This window comes from Apostichopus japonicus, chromosome 12, assembly GCF_037975245.1.
Source record: "Apostichopus japonicus isolate 1M-3 chromosome 12, ASM3797524v1, whole genome shotgun sequence".
In the NCBI taxonomy this organism is placed as follows: domain Eukaryota; kingdom Metazoa; phylum Echinodermata; class Holothuroidea; order Aspidochirotida; family Stichopodidae; genus Apostichopus; species Apostichopus japonicus.
In genome coordinates, this window is record NC_092572.1 from 9,928,974 (window position 1) to 9,954,908 (window position 25,935).

Here is a 25,935-nt window from a genome sequence, read left to right on the forward strand (position 1 = left end):
ATGATTAGACATGAAACAAAATTATGCACATGTTTTGGATTTACGGAATGGATTTGTAACTTTATAGCTATTTTCATTTAAAGGCAAATATTTGCAGAAATAAAGAATTTTTAATATATACACTTAAGTGGGAGCCTGATCATAAGAATGCACTACCTAAATAGAAGGCAACACATTTTACCCATTATGCACTGATACGTTTGTGACTAGAGGTGATTACCAATATTGAAAGCTATATAAGTTTTCTATCCAAAATAATAGGTTGAATGTTGACCAATAGTCGACCATTTTATTAACAGGCAGCAACTAGCAATTGAAAAAGCTATTGCTTAATGATGTATATCAAAATGCTTTGAGAAGAACTAACCACTAAGTATTTTATTCTGAAAGGTTTAATGAAATTCTGTCTTTGTATCAAATTTACAATATGTATATATAGAGAGAGAGAGAGAGAGATGCACGTAAAAGGGGCTTTAAAGAGTTTCATGTAAGTCACCCACATGGTCTGAGTGCTAGAGAAAGCATTGACCTTGTGATTATATAGGAGTGACAAAACTAAACTCATTATGGTAGTTGAAACCAGTAACCAGTTTTATTATGTATATAGCAAACAAGTGACTGATTCTATATGTTTTGTTTTTATAAGCTTTCAAAAGTACTTCGTCCACTCTAGATATGAGCACAGCTAACACAAGTGCAGCGGTAATGAAAATGAGGAGGGTGTTTAATGTTAAACTAATTTGTTACACGAAAGATAATTTTCTCCTTCAAACTGTTTTAACCGAATTAGCTTCTCAAATGTTAAAGGTAAGCACAAAACGAAACTACTTAATTGTCTGTATAGTGTTATAAGCATGAAGTACTTTCTGTGAACAAGCTCAAAATTATTCACAATGCTGCATGCATTATACCAAAACGCTGTTGTTCTTGATTCCAGTGACAAATAAATCCTTGAGCTGAATGAGAGAGTTAGCAATGCTATGAAGCATTTTAGAAACTGACGCAAAGATTGTCGTCACTTGATCAGAATTCCACGAATACGATACTGTACTGGTCTTGTTGCATGGCCAGTATACAATATACCGTTTGAATACTTCATCGATCCTCCCATCTTTCTTAAGACAACTGACGTTAATTTTCTTATAAAACTCGCGCAACACGGAATGTGAACTAGTACTCTTGCAGTCCACAACACAGTCATATAGATTAGTAGTTAAATATATCCCCTACCGCCAGTCGCACCATGGTAAAACTAAACCGTACAGGGAAACCGCTTGTCCCAAAGGTTACCAAATGAGTTGCGTTATATTTTAGTAACCACCCAAAATCAATATACGATATTTATAACCCAGCAAGCTTATAAATGCAATTGAAGAATTATAATTTACTCAAATTAACTGTGAATAATTTCAACCTTATACGACAACATTAAATGAAGATCCACTTTCTCGAATCATGTGATCAGAAACCGGTATAACTTTTCAAAGAACAAACGGGGAGATAGTGGTTGTTATTACAAAGTGGAATCATTTGTTTGAACAAAAGATCATGCTATATTCATTTACTTTGAAGTTATTTCTGATGACTTGGCGTTCTGCTTAAATGCAACACAGATCCCAACAACGTTAAAGACGTCAGACAATATAATTTAAGGGGCGTACATGTGTAAAGGGGTTCTAGTCTATGCTCATCTGTGAGAGCTGTCCTACTGAGCGATGCGTAAAGATAAAAAGGACACACACACGATGTGCTTCGTACATTAAGTACATATATTGACGATCTGTCTCACTCCAAACTCGGCACTTGAATGCCCTCCAAATTACTAACAATTACGATTGCTCCTGCAAATAATATACAAACAAATAACAGAAATACCATTGACCAACACAGGGATCTATATACTTTCAATATGCAAATGATCTTTACTTGACAATATAAACAATTTAAATCACTTAACGTGCACTCTTACATCACTCCCCCGCCCGCCCTGCCCCAACGTTTATGTTTGGTTTAACCTGCTTGTGAAAGTGAATGTGTTATTCCACTATCCTCATGATACATTTAACACTTTAACCAAGCGCACACATGACGGCATTAAATACATATACATACAGTTACCCATGCCTTACACCTGGCATTTACTACAGCATCGTCACAATTATTTCTAGCAAACAACTACAGAATTGTCCAGCTGCTACTTACACGATTATGTAGATAACTATTTTAAAGGCAAAGTTCAATTAAGGGTGATATCAATAGAAATCTTTCAAACGAGCAAGGGTCGCCGTCGTGTTGTTCATTGTGCCGGGTACTCAACCTGCGGGGCATTTGCATTAGGATATGTAACATTCTGTATTGCCGTACCAGCCCCAGAAGATTGACTACAGACTAACGGAAGGGGTCCTGATTAAGCGGACTGGGATAGTTTTGATAGTCCTGTCCATTCTTTGAAAACGATTTCAACTCGACTGACCATTTGTACGGTATTTAGGACCTGAAGGGCTATCGCCTGTTATAATGTGCTGTACGGAGGGGTTTCAAGAGATTTCCCAAATCGCAAGCGTGATATGCTACAGGGCTTTCGACTTCATTCTGAATTACTTTCATTACCACTAACGGGCCTTCCCGATTTCATTCGGCTTTTCCTAGGGAGATCGATTCACACCTTGTCCGTACGGGAGTAACCCTTAAAGTTGACTTTCCTTTCATAATTAGACTTTTGAAGGTTCTTTAAGTTCGAATTGAATTCTCCCGCTTCCTTAAAAGTTTGTCTCAGATTTTGGTGTGATGACACAACATAATCTGATGGATTAACCGATGGAGAAACACTTGTCACATGTATATAATAACACATGTATATAATAAGAAATACCTGTACTTTGTACTAAGAAAAGCCATTACAATACATTGCAACGTATGGAAAGAACGTATGGAACAAAATGACCCGACTGATGAAACACAAAAATATACAGAAGATACATGATGACAATTATAATCTACACGATTATCATAATTAAGTACATGATGATCATCTAAACTGATTACTATACGAAGTGCTGCGTCTCCATATGAGTATGCATTTGCATGATAGTTTTGACATTTGCATTATTTATATAGGTTATAGAATTCCTCTTAATCGCTTTCAGCACAAATGTGTACCCATAATATTCTGTTGCCATCGTGGACTGGATAATAAGAATATCTGTATTGTAATTTGTGAGTGGTTTTACGACTAAACTCATGAATATTTGCATATGCATACGAGTATTCATACGAATATGCATTAGCGCGTTTTTATATTGTAAGTAGTATCGTGTTTTTTACTATCATCGTCGTGTACAATAGTATGATCAACGTGTATATTATAGTGTCTTTTCTGAATATAACCATACAAATACATATGTTATTATCATATATTACCATCAGTTGTGGTCATTTTGGCGTTCCATAGCAACATAGTTTATTGCTTACCATTTAGACTTTGTACTGTGTAAGTGCGAATTGTACAAGCGTAGTGCTTCAGTTACTCACCTTTGATTTATTGGCAGAAGACGACACCCTTTGTCTTAATGAACGGTACGTAAGTACGTTATATGCACATGGTACATGGTGCTGTTACGTTATGCTTTTGTTTTGGCAGAATAAGATGAAGACATCAGGAAATTAGCGAGGTTGTTGAATTAGCCTCAACAACGATAAGGTATGCAAAGGGTATTCAACTGTGAATTCGTGTTCACGCCGACTATCTCTTCCTTCTAGTTTTTTCAGAAACCGATGTAGCTATAAACCCTGACAAAGGTAATGAACATGGCTATCGTTTGTCTGAAAATCAATAACGTAACCGATTGTTCATTGTATTTCTATCATATCATTTTAGCTTCATGAAAACTGCGGTTAAACAAATGATTCATACAATCATATATAAGTAGTAATTGACCCTTAATTTGTAAACTAGAAATCAGTATGCACGTTGTTTAATTTGATTTCCATTGTTCCAATATTCTTTGCATGAAATACAAAAATATGCCTTCATTCGTAGCTCTCTCTCTTGTTGACTGTGATTTACCGATACATATTCAGTGCATGCTGTCAATGGAACAGAAATAAACTTTGCGTCTCTCCTGCCTTGTTTATTAACCCTTTTTGTAAATTATTTTACATACCGTTCCCGTTTGTAGTGCTGGTCAATCTTGATAGTTTAGTACCAATACTTTCTTCTTAGAAACTTGATTAGTCTATATGCATCATAATGTAACGTGTATCATTTAAACTCATAATTTGCATAAACTCGTTCATTTTGTTTTGGTTTCGCTATCTCCGTTACTGCTTCTGTTGCATGCCAATATTTTTAGTTTAATAGTCAGGCTCAAAAAATGAGAAAGTTAATATTTAACTGCGATTATAGGCGTAGGAGCCCAATTTGATTTGGGGTAGCTGTAACTACTTGACCGATACATAATACCAACATTTTTTGTTATTACATCGCATGCCATGTACATACAATCATTTGCCGTGTTATTCCCTTCCATATCGGTTAGAATTTTGGGAGGTCCTTACAATGATAATGCTAATAATAAGAGAGGTTTAACCATTGAACAACACATTCCAATTTATTTTGCTTTCAGTAGGTGCCCGAAAAACTCTCAGCATAGTGCTCGAATGATGCAACATGGGCTCAACATTCAGGAAGGACATGACTAACATTTCTCCTGCCCCCTCCTTCTCCCCTTGTTCCCCCTCCCACCACTCCTCTACTCATAGCTCTCTTCTTTTTTTCTCCACATCTTTCTGTCCTTGTCCTTCTCCAGTTTATTCCCTCCCCTTCCCTTAACCCTCTCTCTGTCCCTTCACTGTTTATCTCCTACCTCTCCTCTTTCCTTGTTGGTTTCTTTCTTTCTCCTCTTTATCCCTTGTCTACTAATTCCCTTACATACATCTCTTAGTGTTCACCATGCTCATTAACCTGTCTGTATTATGTGCGTGTTTTTTGTCCCTTCTGTTACTGTTACTTGTCATTTAGCCTTTGACGAAGATCCTGCTAGGATCGAAACGTCATGCCAACTTACTTTTACACATTCTCTTACACGGGCTCTCTAGTGGATAAGCAAATTTGCTTACAGTTTTATTTAATTTAATATTAATTTTTATTTTGATTCAATATTCAAGCAGTACAAGAAATTATAATGACTCATAAACGCCCAACAAAGTCACAAAGTTACTTCAATCGGTCAATTTAGGAATATTTACATAGGCGGACGAATACTGCATTAATTGTGGTAACCATGGTTCTTTACTTTGTAAATATGGTCAGAAATATTACCGATGACGAACCATGTTGCAGTTCGTCCTATGCGAATTGCTTGTAATCTCTGTTATGTACAGTAATGGTAGGTCAGTGAATCTAGCATTTGAAGTGCATTTAATTAACCGTCTTCCCTGTCCCCCCCCCTCCTTGATAATACTGCAGTCACAAGCTCTTTCGTTTTCATGGTAATTGTAACCACACTGTCACGATTTGCTTGATTGCTTCTTTCGTTTTTATGACCTAGAAAAGGGCGTTTCAGTCATTAGGTATTCAAAATTGCAAGTACTTAAAGATGTAGTATTACTGACTAACGTTTGAAGTGCGGTAACATGTATTGTACTGAAAACCATTGCGAGAGGTACAAATTACCAAATAGAAGAGTTTGAGCAGTTTTAATTGAAAGCAATCAAGCGATAAGTACCTTCTTAATGTAAATCAAATTCAGAGTAAACACCGGTTACGTATAGTGTAATTAGGTTTTGAAATATCCATAATGCTACAGTAGATGACAAGTTTAAATCGATGGCTACGGGAAAGCCGGAAAATTCTTCTAATGGAGCAATTAAATATTTTCGTTGTATCATGATGTGTGAAGAATTTTCGATGCACATATTAGTCCAAATGCTTACATGTTGGTTCTGTTGATGTGATATATAATTTCGATATTACAAAAAATATTCATTTACTTTTCTTAAGTTAAGTGAATATCTGTGCGATCATGGTTTATCTAGTTCCCGTAATGGTATTCCACGTTAGATACCTTAATATATGTTTCGAAACTTTTTTTATAACGGTTCCATGATATTGGGATTTGCAAGGTATTATTTTGTAATGTGGAATGGCCGAGGCCGGAAGGGTTCGATTTGAGTGTAGTGGACCATTTATCATTAATTACTGAAATTAAAAAAAAAAATCTTTGGAAAATGTTGCAATTTCGTCATATATATAACACTTCACAGGATTACAAACAACCCTGTAAACTTTGCAATACGCCGACCAGGAAATCACTTTAAACTAATATCCTTTTGTTGAGAATTATAGCAGATAGAAGTAGCTTTCAGTATTAGCTTTCCTTTGTGAGTGCTTTTCAAAAGAACATCCAAACATTTCCTCATACTAAATTACTCTGTTGTTAAGCTGTGTAATAATTAACACAATGAGGGAAGGGTATGAAACTCTTTGTAAGAAAATGTTATTGTTATGAAGAAGATTGTAAACTAGATTACTTTCTGTGTGAGTCTTTTAAGTTCAATCAGAAATGGATTTTGTTAGCCGATCAATTGTTTTACTCCGCCATCTTCATTTGTTTGAAACTATGATCATGCAACAACACACCTATTACCAATTCATAAATGTAATGACATTGAAGGGGAAATATTTCGGTCAGTTGGCTGTTGCAGCTTGTAAGTGCTCTATCGGTTATCATAGAACGGTTGCCATATAATGGATTTGACAAGTACCGGGACTAGCTAGGAATTCTGTCATGCATGGTGAAATATGAATCAATGCTGTGGGTTCCACTGGTGGATGTGGTGACGAAAAGTGTCCGGTTTGTCTATATGCGTTTGGGTGTTGTGTAAGCGCTTAAAAAAGTGTTTCCATACGCCGCCAACCTGTCACGCCGATTGACTTCAAACTTGTGGGTATATGCCTGGTCATGAGGCGAACTGTCTCTTTGACCTTTTAATAGGATTAAGATTATACCAAAATGCCAAATAACCCCCAAACAGCATTTTGGTCATCAAGCGCCAAAACGACTGAAACTCTCAAAACCATGTTAAATATCAGCCTTGACAGTTGCTAACTATGCATCAATAAACGTGAAATACCAAATGGTGCACGGTCAGTATAATAATAATCAAACATCAAATAGGGCCAAAATTGTACAGAAAGGGGTTTATATCCCATCTACAGAGGAGAAGGGGTAATGTCTGCTTTGATTAAAAAAATACAAGCATTAACTTCGACAGTTAAATGATGGAATGAAACTCTCGGAATTAGCCTTCGTGATAAGAATAAAATGAACATTATATATTTTTCCCTAGGAAATGTGGGGCAAAAGTTGGCCAAACTAGGTAACACCAATACCCTCTCATATCCTCCACTGTACCAGCCATCACAATTAACTATGTGGGCTTTCCCCCTGTTAACCACAATATTAATTCTTCAGTTACATTTGCTTGCTATTGTAAGGAATCAATGAAGTGTAAATCAATTGTTGACTTGATGCATTGTAGCGGAATGTACACGCAGTCAGTAAACATTAAATGTTCACAGAGTTATGCTACTGTACGTGTACAATTATGATATCGTAAGATACTGCAAGGGTGATCTGACGATGTTTTATAAAATCAGGATAGAAAGGCACATTCCATTCTCCACCTTTATGTTTCGTGTAATGCTGGATAACGGCAACTAAGTATTGGATGTAATTTTGGACTTACATTCTTCTCTTGGTAATGAGTATTTAACAGTTTCACGTTTGTTAGTCACGGCCATATTTTTAACAAGTTGGTAAGGCAATTCATTACAGGACTCGAAAAATATTTCGAAAAGTGGCAGCCCGTAGGGTTTTTACTTTCGACATTTTTGTTGCCCGACGACTTTTTGTAGGAGCCTGAAATTTATGTATGCACTTAGGACCGATATAGGTAAAGGAACACAATCATTCTCTTCACAGGTGTAAAGTTAGGGTCTCCGATTTTCCGCGACTTTGCTTTTGTTTGCCGCGGGATAGCACACAAAAAGAGAGGGGAAGAAAACGTACTGACTATTTTTATCAAGAAAACACAAGAAATGAGTAGACAGCGGGAGCAGGAGGTTAAGTTCTCAACACTTAGCTACATCATCGTTGTTAAACTTCATTTCTACAAAAAGTTGCCCACTAATATCGACCAGATAAAGCATAAAACTGCCGAGTTGGTAAGCCTACAGTTTGGAATACTCTAACAACGTTAGGGTATTATTAGGATGTTAACAAACAAACAGACGTGAGGATAAAAAACGCTACGTGTCAGAATACCAATACACTTAAGGAAGCCAAGAACCTCCTAGACTACTCATTGAGGCATTGTCTACATGTCATCGGACATAATTTGCAAAATATATCAAAATGTAAGGATTAATGAGATACGTTTGCTGTCATTCGCTGCCATGCGTTTTGCGAGGGGAATATTTTCATTGCGTAAAAGATCACTTTTATTTAGTTCATTTGGCTAGCGTTTTCAACAGAGTTAATAAATAGTTTGCGACCAGCCTAGCAAACCGAAAATAACCGAAAATATATTGAAAAAAAGCCGTACCAAATGTGTTAACGTGGTTTTATCTTCCTTGCCCATATACAAAAAAAATACACTATCGAAATCTGCTTTCAGGCGGCCTTACTCTAGGTTCTAAAATCATTTGTACCCAACATTACGTGACTGTGCACAAAACAAATCTTCGTCACAATATACATCACGAAACATTTCTGACATTTCAGGTGATTATTATGGATAGAAGCCAATGTTTAATTCAGGTTATTAACATTCAAATCACCGACAAATTGGTGTGTGCTAGCAATTGGAAAACCACTAGCATGTCATTAACTTCTGTTGTATGATTCGTTACTCGGTTTGACGAACTACCTTCGACACTTAGACATTAAGTATTATAACACATGTAATCGAAGTGAATCACGAACTTGTTCGTAAAAATTTTAAATATAACATTATATGATAAATAAAACTAATTTCATGTAGAAAAGACATTAGCGTATCCTAAATAAGAATTTTAACTACTCCTTGTGTTTACCAGCATGGCCAAAGTAGCAAGTATTTTTTTTAAATCTCGTAAACAAACGGGTAAAATATACGCCAACTTTATTACAATCCCTTTATCATTCATTGATGCATTCATGATATTTGCAGCAGTTCAAATGATACCCACGTTTTGGAGTCATTTAGAAAGGATTTTCCTTGTCATGTCACTTTTTATAAACTAGGTCTATACAGTTCAAAAGGGGTGCTAGCATTGTCTTTGTACGTATGTAAAGGTTGCATACATTGCAGCACAGAACAGAGAACTCCAATGGACTTCCATGACCCCACGACGTCATATCTATTGGCCGATACACGGTGCAGAATTATCTCTGCCAAATCGAACGTGCAAATGTTAGCTAATCCAGACAGGACGAAATATTTTTAGACGGTGTATCTAATATGTTTGGACTTGACTGCTTAGGCATATATGGTCGGGTTTAACGTGTGCCACATTACTGTAGGGCAAAAAATACCATATGCTAAAACATAAGTAGATAAAACAACCAAATACAAAATACAACCAAATACAAATTGTAAAGGTTGTCATGAATCTTAACTGCAACTTTATTCAAATGATACACTTTATCTTAACATGCCTACTCTAGGAAATTATCCATAAAAAGTAGAATCTCCCCAGACATAGCAAGTTCAAAAATGAATTTTCAGATTTTCAAATGACGAAATGAAAATAACAGAAATGCGCAACGTTTCGCAATGATTTCAATGATATTATGAACAGTTTCAGTGGATACGCTTCTGTTTTATCTTGATTCTGTTATTTGCAGTTAGATATTGTCATCAAGAATGCTGGGAATATGTTTCGTCTGAGGAGTTTTCCACATCTGGTCTCGTTATCTCTCTATGCAGTATATTTAGCAGAGGTACGCGATATTTGGCAGTAACGAACTATACCCTTAAACAAAGCCCCAATACTATATTTATAATAGTCCAATACTTTATCGAGCCAATCTCAAAACCTCTATACTAACGTTGGAAAAGTACGATATGACTGTTTGATTGTATACTAAGTTTGTACTTTGTACTCAATGAATGCTTAGTTTTTTATGGCGTGACTGTTTGTATTGATTCGGTTGAAAAGGACTTTATTCGTAACTTGCCTATCGCACGGATTACATATTATAGACTATATATTGCTATATGCAGACTTCCCAGATCAGTATCGTATGACTACAAGATCGTTTAATTTATGACTCGTCATATCGTGACTTTTAGTGTCGGTTCTTAGCACAATCGGTAAACACTCAGAGTAGTATAGGTTATTCCATTGCATATTTGGGTTGCATTCTATTAATCCATGAGCAGATCATTTGAGATACATGGTCATGATATCCATGTTGCTTGATAAGCTGAAATCAATTGATCAAGAAGGAAGGCGCCGTGTTTCAACCTTCATTTTGTCCATCCCATGTTTTTGTAAGTTGTTATCTTGCTATGAAAAGGATTTTAATCACAAAAGTCATGTGTGAGATTAACCTTTAACTATTCATTGAAAGAAGCCCGTAGCATGGTTTTCATCACTCGTTACATTCACCACAACAATTACTCCACACTGAGTCATGTGTCGTGTTCACGTTGCGTCTCACCTTAAAACGTATTAACTCAATAACTCACGATAATCTTATGACTAATAATGATAATGGTACAACAGTACACATTTTATTCTGCACCTTTCAGAAGTGAACACTACTGTCAATGTCATAAATTAATGCCCATTCGTTTTTTTGTTCAAGTATGTTTTAGATATGTCAATGTTTTCTTCTATAAACCGTTTATAATAAACACAACTTCGTTAACTGTGGTAAGTGTTGGCCACTTTAAAGTGACTCAAAGTGAAAGCAATATTACATTAGCATGCACAAGAGGGACTTAGGCGGCTTTCTGGTTACTGTTACCATGGACGTAAAAACAGAGTTCCATGGTGTTACCTACGTCATATACGCCAATGATGATTTCTTTGGCGGCGACCAGTGTAAATAATGTTGTTTACAAAACACGTCCAGAGGAGAAGAGAGTTTATAAATAATTGTTGTTTACAAAAACACGTCCAGAGGAGACAAGAGTTTATAAATCGTAAGCGTTAGCTTTTCATGTGGATGATACAAGTGTGGAGTAGGTAGTGACGTCTACTCTACGACGAATGTTACAAAAGAGGGGATGTGAAAGTCTTGTTTTATCATTACTATTATTATTATTCTAAATTGAGCAAGATCTATAACAAGAAGAAAACCCATATTTCAAACTGCTACAGCTTGGGTGGGTTTCGCCATCCTGCAACATCTCAAGAGCTTATGTACACTATGATAACAAAAAAATTGACATGAATTTTCGTCCCTTAAATTCGCTACAGGAGAAGAATAAGTCTCACAAACGTTTCAGCGTACGGGTGAGTTGCCCCCTGGACAAGGCTCGAAATTATATTCCGGAGCCATTATTCCTCTTTGCAGCTTTTGGGAACCTCGCAGAACCCTTTCACTCTCAGCTAATTATTGTGGAACAATCGCAAATATTTCTCAAACGACTGACAATGCAACTCTTACCCTCCCCCCCCCCCCGCCCCCCCCCCCCAAAACAAAACATATCAACAGAGATAGGCCCAACTATATCAAAAAGATTAAAGTATCTTTCGTTGCCAACAAAAATGGGAATTCATAAAGAAAGCCTGTCATACACATGTAAAGTCTCAGACTACCATAACCGGGCTTTTTGAGGTGCCATATTTGATAATAATTTCACAAAAGCCCAAACCAAGCTTGGTGAATTTGGAATCTTCTTTGGAAGTCCAATTATATTGCTGCATAGTTAAGTTTTAAGCAAATTCTCCAGCTGACACAGTTCTTTTTACTGTTAATCACTTAATTTATTTTATGATAAAACATATCTTGAATTTGAACACTCAATTTCTGCAAGTAAAACAGAGACGGACTGGAGATATTTTGTCAGACATATGTTCCAAATGTTATCAAAAGCGTGACAACATGTAAGTTAATTGTATATCATAAGTGTATATTTAACCTTCGCAGAATACCCTTGTGTCTATTTTGTTCTTACAGAGTTCTTACAGAAAATTATGTTCAATAAGTTCCAGGTAAAATTTATCACTATGTTTGTATAATTACATATTGTGTTATTTTCATATATTTAAATGATAATATTTTAATAGCTGTTATCAACTTCTTATGCTCTGTATTTCTCGGCAGAATGTAATAATTGACAAAACATATCATCTTAACCAAATATGTAATAAATTTCCCTGCTAAATGTAATCTTAACGGAAATGTACCTTTTGGCACAAAATTTAAAAATCTCTTAACGAGTTTAATTATAATTTTTTTACCCAAAAATGTAATAAGAAATAGCGAGAAATTCTAAAAGCAAAATGTACTCACAAAATGTAGAACACTTTGTATAGATAGACGTCATAAGTCACGTGATCATTTTAATAATCCAGCTATAGCCCATTGCTTAATTTCTGTCCCTATTTCCATCCAATTGCACCCTCGAATATCAAATCATTGCTCTGAATGGGAATAACACACTGTAGCCCATGGTCTCAACAGACACTGAAACAGGCAAAGTAGTCAAAAAATAGTATTTTGTTAGGTTTCTTTATTACAGCCGTTTGTTGTGCTGTCTATGTGAAACGGCACATGTTACAAGTATATATTGTACAATGTTTTTACGCTAAAAATATTTCATGATGTCGCTACTGTTTTTATGGAATAAGACTTACATTACATTTTTATTTATTATTTGGCATAACGGACCTGATCAAATTAACCTGTTTAGACTTTGAACTTCAGCTCCAATATCCTCTTTCGTTTTGGTTCTTTCGATTTACATACTAATCTATATTGTAGAAGTTAATCGTTGGCAAAATGGCGTCAGATATGCAGATCATTGTTTTCTTCCATATGCAGTGACTGTTACTAAGACTGTTAGACTGTTAGACTATCTTTGTCTTTCTTCTTGGAGTCATCGTTAACGACTTCAACTTACAACATGATGTGAGTATGCTGTTTTCTTATATTAAAAAATGGTTATCGACCATACCGAGTATACGAGATGTAATTGATGCAATGATTAACACCCTCTAAGACTTTACAATCAAATGATGGTTAGTGAGTTAGTAAAGTACTATATGTATATCATATTATCATTACCTTTCGTCGTCCAGATCCGTTTTACTTATAAATAAATATTTACCATGCGTTAGTTGAAAAAAAAACCAACGATCCACAAATTTAAGAAGATCGCAATCGTTTACAAGTACGCACAATTGAACAAAGCTACCGGTGGCAGTAAGGTAAATTGCATTCTAGCTATTGACACAGTCATATTGCACATTATCTGCATTATATACTTTTGACAGCTTAACATATTCTGGGTTTAGTGCATTTATAATAAGGACTAGAGTAAGATGTACCCTGACATAACATTGGAGTTTGTAATTTGAAAGAAACAATTGCGGTATACACTGTGTTAATAGTAAACTAACTATTTGGGTGTAACATCATGAACTATATATATATGCATGATCTTGAGAAGTAAATATACAATAAATCACGAAGAAGAAAAAATGCAGTTTATATGTAGTAGGTTAGAATCAATTTAATTGAATTAATCGCTAAATGTCTCAATCGGAAACTTTATACCTATGGCTGACGGTATAGTACCTGGTCTTTGATATTATGCTAGCTGAACATATGAGATTATCCATTCATATAATCGCTCTTTCAATATTATTTGAATTTATATTTTATCTTCTGTTTAATAAAATTGTCAAACGAAAGATTATTTTGCCATCAAACTGTTCCAAACGAAATTGCTTCTGAGATATGAAAGGTACCCACAAAAAGAGAACAAATAAATGTTTGTTTTTTAGTGTTTTAAGAATGAAGTACTTCTTTGAACTAGCTCCAAATCATTCAAACTACTGCATAAATTATACTAAACGATGTCGTCTCGATTACAGTGACATATAAATCCTTAAAAAGTAAGGTCAGCAATTCTCTATAGCATTGTATAAACTGACGCAAAGACTATCGTCACGTGATCAGAATTACACGAATAGGATACAGTACTGGTCTTTCAGCATGGCCAGTAAACAATATACCATTGTATTACTTATCGATCGCTCCATCTTTCATAAGACAACCGACTTTCACTCTATTCTCGTCGTTTTGAAAGTAAATACTCTGCATCGTAATAACATTCTCGTAACACGAAATGTAAACTAGCACAACAACAACCACGACACAGGTAAAATGGTACTTAAATACATCGAATACCGCCATGCGCACCATGGTCAAACTAAACCGTAAAGGGAAACGACTTCTCATAGGCCACCCAGGTGATATCATTATGCATTTACGCACTGCTCATGACGATTGGCTTTCATGAAATCATGTGAGCAGAAACCAGTATAAATATGTTAAAGAAGAAACGAGGAAGGGTTGGTTATTATTACAGAGCGGACACATTAGCTTTTGGATAAAGAGGAGCAAACTATACAGTTCAATACAGGCAAGTTCAAAATGTCATATTTGTTTCGTTTTAAGTCCCTTAGGATAACTTGGAGTTATAAAATTCAACAGAGTTGCCATACGACGTTAATGTCCTATAGTAGCACCGCCTACTCCATCCTTCAATTGAATTATAAATATCTGAATTCTTATTTCATCACCTTTTTTTAGATCAATCATATATTGCAACGTAAGGAACACCAAAAGAACCACAAATTATGCTGATAATACAATTTAATATGAAAAAGTAATCATTTTATAGGATAATATATTGATTATATACTTAAGTATATATTTTAAAATCGATAGTATACACAAGATACACGATGATAATATGAATCTACAAGTCTACAATATGAAAAGTACATGATAATAAAACGAAACTATATGTCTATAATCAGAAAGTATACGATTATACAAAGAAGCGCTGCGTCTGCATATGTATGATATTTCGGACATTTGTATAACTTAAACAGGATATAAAGAATTCCCTCTAACTTCCCTCTAACTATCAGCAACATACCCGGTGTTCTGTATCCGTCGTGAACTGGATGATATGCACTTATGTATCGTAAATGCTGCTTAGTTATACGATCAAACACGTCAAACACACGAAACAACACTCTACAACAGTGACAGTGAAAATAACAAGCAGCTTACCCGTATGCGAGTCGTAAGGTCCACCTTATAGGTAATAAGCATATGCATTCGCCTTTTCATACAGTTATGTATACGCCCGTGTTTTATACCATATGCATTTTAAATAGTATCGTGTATTCGATTATTATCATCATGGGGTTCTTAATATTATCTTGATCATTATTAGAATCATCGTGTAAACTTATTGTATTATAGTTTATTTTTGTATATTATTATATAAACTCATATCATTATCATATCATAACACATTATCATCATCATCAGTTGTGATCCTTTTGGCGTTTTATATATGGCGTTTTGTATTGCTGACAATTTACACTTTGAACTCTGTATTTTCTCCTTGTACAAGCGTAGTGCTTTAGTTACTAACCGTTGCGTTATATGCAGAACATGACATTCTTTGTATAACGGGTAAAGACATAACGTTAGTACGTAATCTGTACATGGTACACAGTATTTCTAGTCAGGAAAGCGAGAACATTGGATTAGCCTAAGCAACGATACGGTAAGCGACGGATGATCAACTGTTCATTCGTTTTGGCGATTATGATCTCTTCGTAATTTGAAACCTTCAAAAACCGATAGCGCTTCTAAAGACTGACAAAGGTAAAGAACATGGCTATCGTTTGTTTGAACAACAATAACGTAACCAATTCTTCATTGTTTTTCCTGTAGTTCTATCATACAATTGCAGGGACATTCAAATTGTAATTTGGAAAATTTCTCATACAAACAATTATAATTAATAATCGACCTTTAATTTGTAAAATACCAAATTAGTATGCACGTTACTCTGCTTACTTCGAAGCTGATCTCCGTTGTTCCAATATTCTTTTTATATAAAATATGCCTCCATTTGTGGCATTTCTAGGTCTCTCATGTTGACAAAGATTAACAAATAAGGGTTATTTTTCAATAAATGCATTTTAGAAATGTTACCGGTCAATAGTATCGTAACTTAAATTTGGCGTATTTACTTGCTTTAATAGTTTAATAGGAAGGCTCAAGAAATATGTTACAAATGTTAATCTTTTGCTTACGAAACAAAAAGAGCTTTATCATCCAATTATCATATAATTATCAGAATAAATCGGTCTTGGGTTGAAACAGTTCGTCAGTTATTGCAGATGGGCTGTGGGAAGAACACGTGTTACAGCTGTTAAAGTTTGAACTGTAATACAGCTGTTTATTTCATGAAAGGCTTAGAAAAGAAACATTCAGTAATGGGGGATTTTATTGTGTTCATTTTGAAGAGAAGAGAACATTGTGATAGTTAACCTGATATACAGTAAATACGATCAATATCTACATAACTATAACAATAACTGAGGGTATGTTTCCGATAGTGCCGATTGACTTAACATAACGCAGGACGAACAAAGACATCACGTGTTATTTTTAACTATGTTGAGTTTTATTTTATTTGCGTATAGCTTATACATTAGAGTAATCCTACATAGCTGTTCCCTGACGTGACGGCACTTACTCTGTCTATATCATTATCACCATTAGAGTTTGAACTTTGTTAAGGCTTTAACTCTACTTTCATTCTGCAGTTTTTATTGTACTTTAAAGTACCACAATCTTTGATATACATAACGCTATGGCGCCGTGGAAAGGGGTAGGGATATTATTGCACATTAATACATGCTCATCTAAGAATTTAACAGGAGCTATTTCTTACTATAGCACACATGAAGTTTTGCAGTGATCACGAATAATTCAAGCAATTTAAGCTGAAGCAAATAGTAACATGAATGATACATAGACACTTGTGCCATAGATACGTTTAATAATTTTTTAAAGAAACGAACAGTACCATAGGGTAGAACATTGCTTAAAGTAGCAATGGAGCAGTGGCTAGCAATATCCATTTTGTGTGGTTCCACGAGGAAGTAGCCATCATTTGTTGTTCATATCTGCTTCATTTATCATTATTCGTAATGTTAAAGCCACTGAAATAAAATAACACTGCAATTGCCGAAATAACTGAACTAAACTGGTATTCCAAATCGATTTTATTTAAAGCTATCTGCATGTTTTAGATATTTATTGATGAAATTATATCTGATCTTTTGTGCGACTGCTTGAACATTGTAAGGTAGAAATTCTGTGCTGATATATATTAGTACATTTCAATATTAGCTAACTCTTCATCTTTTCTTAATCTCGTTTTCTCTAAGGATCATGCCTATAATCGTTTTACTGCTACTCGGATCAATATCATCCAACGGTAAGTTAAGCATATATGTGATAAATATGTTAATGTTAAGTGGGTATCCATGTCATGCTTATGAGATGATGCCTAAACGAATAACGATATGTCTATTTATATTTTAGATTAATTGTGCTTATTCAGAACCAAAATCACAACATGTTGACCTTTATATCCAATCCTGTAAGTGCTCGTTATTCTAGTGCATGCAGAAATTACTGAGACTCCATCGAGTGGTCTCTTCCTGGAAGGTAGTGATGTTACATTGACTTGCGTTGTTGAAGGCAATGACAACGTTGTATGGGAAGATTTCAGTGATGCGACGGAGATTTTCATTGGCAAGGACAAGAACACAGAAAAGAAGAAGTATGAAAACTTTGAGATAAGTCCAGTTGATGGAGATTTCAGTTTAATTATAAAAGACGTCCAGATATCAGATGAAGGAACCTATGAATGCAAAGACAAAGACAGACTTGCAAAAGTCACAGTGACAATAGGAGGTAAGACATTGCTAAGCTCTCAAACCTATTTAAAGCTAAAACAATGCAGTAGAGCCCTCAGTTTTAAGGCAATTGAGAAAACCAAAGCTTACGAGAAAACATTCATTGCCTATTCTTAAGAAAATTATCAACTTTATTGTCTTTTTCATTATGCCAGTCATCTGCCACTCATTTAAAAAACATTATGATCAACCACATATTACATACACGCATTTCAATATGGAACGTGTGTAACCAGGATCAAGGTAATAATCATAAAGAGTATAGTTCGCAGTTAAAATTCGAAAATTATGACACCCAGCGAGGCAAATGTATTGCAGGAGTTTGCATTTAACTTGTGTAATTTGAATTACGTTGAATTTTGAGGTCAATTATATATGTTAATCTGTCGGATGCGCATCTTACACTCACAGTTTTGCCAATCTTGCAACTGTATGTAAAGGAATCAGAAGATACACAAGATTCACAGACAAGTACAGAAGTAAACATCACGTGTTCTGCATACAACGCTAGACCTGCTGTGTCTGTGTTTGAGTTAAGTTTCATTGGTAGTGACAAGACGGTGAATGCAACAAGCGATATGTCTTATCAAAACGAAGATGGAAATTCCTATAATTCATCAGCTACTGTTCCTTTCATCGTATCATCTAGTAATATTTCAGTACATTGCCGAGTACATACAGCTGGACAGTCGCTCAACCAAACTGAAAACTTCAGTAAGTACTGTGTCATGATAATCAATGTAAATGTTTAAGTTTAAAATGGCTGGGGTTAATATGAATAGGAAACCTTTAGAACCACAGGAATGAGAAGCTCCAAGGAAAATCAAATTAACAACTAGAAATCGAAATTATAAGTTTTCTGTCAAGTACCAACACAATCAAAATGTCTACGAGAAACCAGAGCACAAAGCTTTTACAATCTTTTTGTTGACGACCATTCCATTGCACAGGTCCAATGCATTTAATGTAGACTAGTTTAATGCAGTAGCAATTAGGACGCTTATGGCTTAAGTTTGATGAAATTAGAATTGTGGATTTAATTTTAACGTTTAAGTTCCTTTGGATGTATGGCACGAATTAGTACCCTTTATGACATTTAATATCCAGTCTGTAAAGGCACAATGAAGTACTATAGCATCCCTGATACAACTACTGACTTATTAAGAATAGTGTCAGAGTTAAGTTCGTAATTTGTCTCCACAATACCTCCCATGATCAATTAAAATACGCATTTGCTTTCAATACGAAACAGATCTACCGATGTGTAACATAACAATCTCTGGTAACGAGGTTAGATGCACATGTCAAGCTAATCCACCAGTGCATAAATATCGAATGGAACTTAATGGAAATTCACAAGACGGAGATGTTTTGTATATTGAGGAAAGTAACCTTGCGAATGTAACATGCTTTGGTACAAACGGAATGGGAACCGGACGGTCCAGCATTCTGTTTCCTGGCGACAAGGCTGGTAAGTACAAGCATTTCTATAGAGGCTGAACAACAAATGGAAAGGTAATTTGTCTTTGCTTAGTCTCAGAATTCTAAATGAGTTAGTAAAACAATAACGTTGTTACGCTAGGACCAGGCTATCATTTCGTTCATCACTTAACTACATTACTAAATTGCAGCTTGTACTGTATTTGCTGATGATGTTTTCGCTGCGTGAGAGTAGTTCGAAGACACCAACACTTTACGATCCAGAGACCTTGTCTAATGAGGCAGCAGTTATGTTAACAGCGATTTTGCTTCAGTAACTGAATTACAGTGAACAGAAGCAGCATGGCCTTTATTTAACAGATGTTGCATTATTTTCGAACAATTAATGTGAATTCTGATCAAATATAATTTTTATTTAAAGCTTTACACAAGGTTTGAACATTAATCGAATGCTACTCTAACAATTTCTTTCTGGGACAGGTTTTGGCATATTCTCAATCGTAGTCATGATTTCAGTTGGTGTCGTGCTCATGGTTCTGGCTGTTATATACATCAAACGTCGATTGAATTCAAGAAGAGGGAAATCAGACGGTATGTTTTTATATACACATGTATTCGTGCGTGGATGGATTATTCCATTGAAAGGTCAACGGTTGGATTAATACTGAACTAATGGGTATACGGATGGATATGTGTGTGAAAGACTGGCTGCCTGCCTAGCTCCCTGCATGGCTGTATATATTTACTATTGGTTTATTGATCGATGGGTGACTGACTACAAGCATGTGGATGTTGCGTATGTTTGATGGGTTGCAAGATGAATGGATGGCTGGAAAACTGTATCCAGTGATAAATGAATGAACGGATTAAGTACATAGGTGATACTGTTGATTGTGTGCGCAATAAATAATGTGTTTGCCTTAATTACTTATTCTGACGATGAGATATATTAACGGAGCAGTATTCCACCTTCAGTTGATCAATTACTACTCCTGATGTGAACAAATCCGTATGAAGTATTTGGCATTAAGTTGAGAAAGAAAGCCGTATCTTATTATATAAAATAACATGATAATGTTTCATGACTAAAACAAATCCTTTTATTGATGACAACAGTAGCACTAATAATGTTTGCGTTACATTTATGGTTTACTTGTCTTAGCTGATTAAATTTAGATTCCAAATTTGAGTTAAAATATTGGAAGCCACCAGACTGAAAAGTTGTAATCCATAAGCCCTTTGTGTTCTCCTCCCACATTCGTGTTCGCTTAAGCGTCGTAAAATAACTGCATGTTATATTATTATTACATCTGGAGACGACATAAAGCTTGCTGAAGCTATATTTTATTGAGAATATTGTAACATTTCAATGTGTTGTCTGAAAAAATAAGGAAATGTGCGATTAATAACAAGGAACCAGTAAGGACGCTGCCAACATCTTTCTGAGATGGTGAATAATAAGTGTTCGCATTCGATCATATATCAGCCAAGTACTGATACGTAAGCTATGTGCGCTTGTCCTCGAACCATGAAGCTGGAACACTTTTGTTACCATGGGTCTGAAAGGATAATGCTTGTCGCGTAAGTAGTCTCTGTATTTGGAAAGCGCACTGTTTAAATAAATTTGCACACTAATTTTTGCTTATTATACACAATCTTTAACCTTAAATGTCAAAAATTCGTTAAGTCGTATGGCATGAGACTAAAGTGGCATGCAACAGAGACATTGATATTAAATTAATGATCAACCTAGCATGTCATTCATTAAGTAGTTTGGAGTGCAGCTTTATATATCGATGTATGTAGTTTACCTAATTTAAACAGATTACCTTGACAATGGGCAATTGATAACATGTTTAGGTATCAAGGAAAGAGGAGTCCTACATTTTATATTTAGAGCATCAAGTGCAGCAATTGCAAGCAATAAAATAAGCTTATATATTGCATGTTTTTTATATATGTATAATTTTTATACGAATATCGATATCTATTCGTGGTTAGACGGACGCAATGGTACTACAAATAGTGATTCAGTTCATTGTCACGTTACAATGCCTTTCTGTATTTAAATTATTAGCAAACAAGTGAACTTAGGACTAATGTAACTATGTTTACTACACTTCCCCATTGTCTGCCCGTTATGCACGTAAACACATATTTCTCTCTTTGTTAATGCAGCTCCTTTTGTTGCCCGTTTAGGAATTTATCAAGCTAGATGTTGTTGTACCTACATAACTGAACAAGGTTTAATAAATATGTTTTTTGTAACTAATGCCCATTCATGAACATCTCAACTGAATTAGCAACGTGCTGCACTACAGCTTTTTACAACTATTTTGATACTCAAATGCTCATAATGTAAAAAAGTACTCTTTGTCTCTCACTTTCAGAGCAAATGAGATCATAACAATAACGTTAAATTGCCGTGTCAAATATTTTTGAGTCATTATACTGCGAAATCTATTGGGAAAAAATTATATATTAAATAATCTACATTTCAAGCTCTTAATATATAACTTTACTATTTGAGTATTCACACGTAGTTTCACGCTGTATGTTGCTTGTCAACTTTATTCTAAACAGTTTTGCAATATTTAGGGATATTAAAAACACTAAAGTTAACTATATAATTATGAACGGAGAATCGTCTTCAAAATATTTGGCTTCTATAGAGCTGTTGATTTTCCTTCCACAGAAGAGCAACCTGATGAGAACGAAAAAATCGAGTTACTCCCGCAGTCGTGAGTAAATCGAAACCTTGTAGAGAGCTTCATGGCTACTTTATACACTTATATAATTGAATTTGTTACTTTTTCATAACAACCGCATACATTCTTACCTTTGTCCAGGCGATCCAAATGATTTTATTATTGACAATCATGATCCACATAAATGAACTTAAGAAATATGTTATCCTTTTTAATGTCCAGGGGAGCTATCTCAAATGACACAGAACTATCGAAAGATACAAAAGGTATTGAATACATACGATGAATACTACAAATAGTAATACTTTATGAATTCATTTGTCAATTTTTGATGAGGTCATTTCTTTCTACTGTAAATCAAACTTGATACAGTAAATTATAAAATACGAAAACTGCGGATATGTTTGTGTCCCCTTCCTCAACGATTGGTTTTCATCATTCTCACTTATGTTGACACCTAATATTGTTGCCTGGATACGAAAACGAGGAATAAAGAATAAAATGATGTTAATGTGATAGTTGCACTAACCACGTTGAAATGTGTATATCATTTGTTTTTATTTGTATTTGAAAATGGATTGCCGAAAACTGTGAGATATGTTTAAAAATTGTCACAAATGCCCCTCCTTACCCTTTCAGTGAATTCACGATGAAACAATGTGTAGTAAGGCTGAACATATAACTACAGAAGTTATAAAGGGTGATCAACGAAAAAACAAAAACAATTAGGGACTTTTAAACCTAACTCTTTATTTTTCGTAAGTCGGTTTAGTTTACGTTATACTCTAAAAGCATACTAAAATTAAAACAGACGTTTACAACGTAAACATCTTACGAGGCAATAATGTTTGTTTTAATTTTATTTCTCTATAAAGGAAATCCTGATGAATGCAATGTGACGGAGAACAGTCCTGTCTCGTAAGCTGTTAATTTAAATATATCATTAAAAAACTTCGATATATACTGCATCTGTCAACACAATGTCATTTTATCACGACTAATATTTTATTGGTGTTCTTGCCAATGTTGTTTCTAAATTACTACACGGAAGTCACATAAGCTGGTCATGTGTCTTCCATTTAGCAGTGCTGAATGCATGTCTTGCTCTCTTCCGTTCGTTAATCCAGTGAAACGATATCACATCAAACACTGGTGTGCCACAAGATACGGTTCTAGCACCATTTTTATTTACGAATATCATTCACAAAATGGAAATTTGCAATCTACAATTAGCAGATGATACCGCCCTGCTTGTTGTGATATCAAATGGCGTTGATGTTGCATACGTGGATCAGACAAGTGATTTTGTTCACTATTGTGGGCAAAACGTTTTAGAACTTACTGTTAACAAGACCAAAGAATAAGTGATCGACTTTCCGAAGTCGACGAATGTTTCCATTGAAGTTATTATAAATGAAAATATCTTTGGAAAGGGTGGATAATTAGAAGTATCTCAGGGTGGTGATATATAAACGGCTTTCCTTGCATGCACACGTAGATGTTTTATTGAATAAACTAACTAGGGTATATTGTCTGCGAATGATGAACAAAAAAAATGAGTAAATAACAGTATTTTTCCCATGTTTTATAACTCTGTCATTCGTTGGGTATGGCAATATAATTTTGTATCGTGGGATGGTAATGCGATTATGGAAAATAAGCACCGTATTGAAGTCATTATTAGACAGGCAAGTCGTGTAATCGTCGTCTCGGAGGATCGAAGAACATCACACAATACTGGCCTTGTCCTACCAACAGCTTCTAGATGGTAGAATATACACAATTACGTATGATGATGGCCACCCATTGTGTGTGCTTCTGGACAGGGCGATGATCCCTCGAAGTGGTAGGAAGCGGTTGCCACTGGCCGGTACAAATCGCCACTTGTCCTCCTTTATTCCACAAACCTACATTTCAAACGCTAGAACTGGCCTGTGCGGTACATTATGTAAGGACTGTTCAGGTTTCTTGCCTTGTCCATTGTATTGTTTTAGATGTTTCGAATTTTTCGAACACGAAATATATGTCTATTGATTACCGCCGTAATACGATTTCCCCTCCACCTGTCATTGTTAAACAGACTGAAGTACGTCGTATTTCTTTTTACAGGTATCTTAGAGGAGTGCTGAATGATAAATTGACCAATTTTGATAGTATGATGAAAAAATTAAACTGTACATTGTACTGCCTCAGAAAACTTTCAATATTCATACAGAAATTTTAAATATATTTTATATTTTTGATTTTTGTGGTATTTGGAGATATTGCTTGGTTTGCTGTTGTTTTAATGTTAGTAACACGGAGAGGGATCGTACGGATTCTATCATCAAGGAAGCTGCGTCAGTTGACTCTGTCTATTGGTGCCTTCTTCAGTCCAAGTTGAGCACTTCAATCACCCTTTGCACGATCATTTCCATAACAGGCAAATTAAGAGAGAATTGGTAGACTGAAGCTTCCACATCTGAAGACAAACCGACACCGCATTTTTTATCCTTGCCAGTATCACAACACCTTGCATTTTTTGAGTTTTGGGTGTATTTTAGTTCTTTTTTTTCGTGGATGTGTTTCTATTCTTGCCTTTACTATTCTTTATTGATTGTACATTATATTTTGATTTTTAATTCCATTTTTCCATTCTGCAATTTTATGTCCAAGTGTCCGAATTTCATTCGGAGAAATAAAGTTTTACCTTTTTACTCACTTGTACATATCTTTATAATTTTATATTTTTAAACATTTTTGTATCATGTTTTCTATTTTTCTCTTCTTTTTAGAGCATACAATTTCCTTTTATTGGGATTTAAATAACCATTTCTTATATTTCACTTTCACCGACACTTGTTATGTTTTTCTTGTCTTCAGTGACTCATCATCAGGCACAATTAAGCAAACATGCGATGTAAAAGGTACAGTAATTTTTTCATACCTTCTTCTCGGGAAAGACGTTAAGAACAATATATCATCAAGCCATAATACTATCTATTAAATGTTTGTTGCAGTCTGTGCTACAGAGACTTTTACTTTACACAAAGTGTATATTGTAATGATCGTTAATCTAAAACCGTACTTGAAGTTATTGAAACATGATGCGGGATGTGATAGGGTAGGGTATTGTCACAAGCTGATATCCGAATGCTTCAACTAGACTATCAAAACACACAGCTGGCGTCACTGGTAGTTGTTTGAATGAATGTTACACACGCGTATTATAGAATATTATATTAACACATTTCTGATATTGTGGACGGCTTTATAATTAGAAAGTTTTATCACTCTTTGATCTTAAACTATCTTATTTGGATAAACATTTATTTCAAATAATAACGTTTTCATTGATATATTGTATAAATTCTCTCTGTTAATCCATTCTCATTCCCTTCCTAATATAATGCAATATTCAGAGATATGTTCGAACAAATGTAGTAAGTACACTAATCAACGTTTTCATTACAGTGAAGTAAGAACTATTAATATTGCTTGGTCGAACACTGACAAATGTTTTGTATTCTTTTATTTATTACCAAAATTTACTTTCATAGTTCCACAGGAATTCATAAGAGAAATTCTATTGCAAGTTAAGAAAGACTGGGAAATATTTGCCATTGAAATTTTAGACATATCAGAAAAAGTTGTGGAAGAAGCAGTAAAAACAAAGGACAAATTCGAAGGTGAGAAAATGATCAATTATTAAAAAAGCGTTAGGCTAAATTCGTTTGAGTGTTTGTGTACTGCCTACGACAATTGTTATTCAATTTAAAGAAA

The 25,935-nt window shown here is 34.9% G+C and overlaps 1 protein-coding gene across 1 annotated transcript in view; it reads left to right on the forward strand.

Moving 5' to 3' along the window:
• The first annotated feature begins 17 nt into the window (after nt 1–17).
• Nucleotides 18–25,935, forward strand: part of LOC139977336 (uncharacterized) — a 38,642-nt gene continuing 12,724 nt past the window's right edge. Inside the window, exons 1-13 of the mRNA XM_071986623.1 lie at nt 18–3,798; nt 12,177–12,211; nt 13,044–13,130; nt 17,492–17,541; nt 17,727–18,023; nt 18,437–18,739; nt 19,278–19,496; nt 19,946–20,056; nt 22,161–22,206; nt 22,396–22,439; nt 23,049–23,091; nt 25,036–25,079; nt 25,713–25,841. Of these exons, the coding sequence (XP_071842724.1) occupies nt 13,126–13,130; nt 17,492–17,541; nt 17,727–18,023; nt 18,437–18,739; nt 19,278–19,496; nt 19,946–20,056; nt 22,161–22,206; nt 22,396–22,439; nt 23,049–23,091; nt 25,036–25,079; nt 25,713–25,841 (1,291 nt within the window). The 5' untranslated portion in view covers nt 18–3,798; nt 12,177–12,211; nt 13,044–13,125. The remainder of the gene's footprint in view (nt 3,799–12,176; nt 12,212–13,043; nt 13,131–17,491; nt 17,542–17,726; nt 18,024–18,436; nt 18,740–19,277; nt 19,497–19,945; nt 20,057–22,160; nt 22,207–22,395; nt 22,440–23,048; nt 23,092–25,035; nt 25,080–25,712; nt 25,842–25,935) is intronic.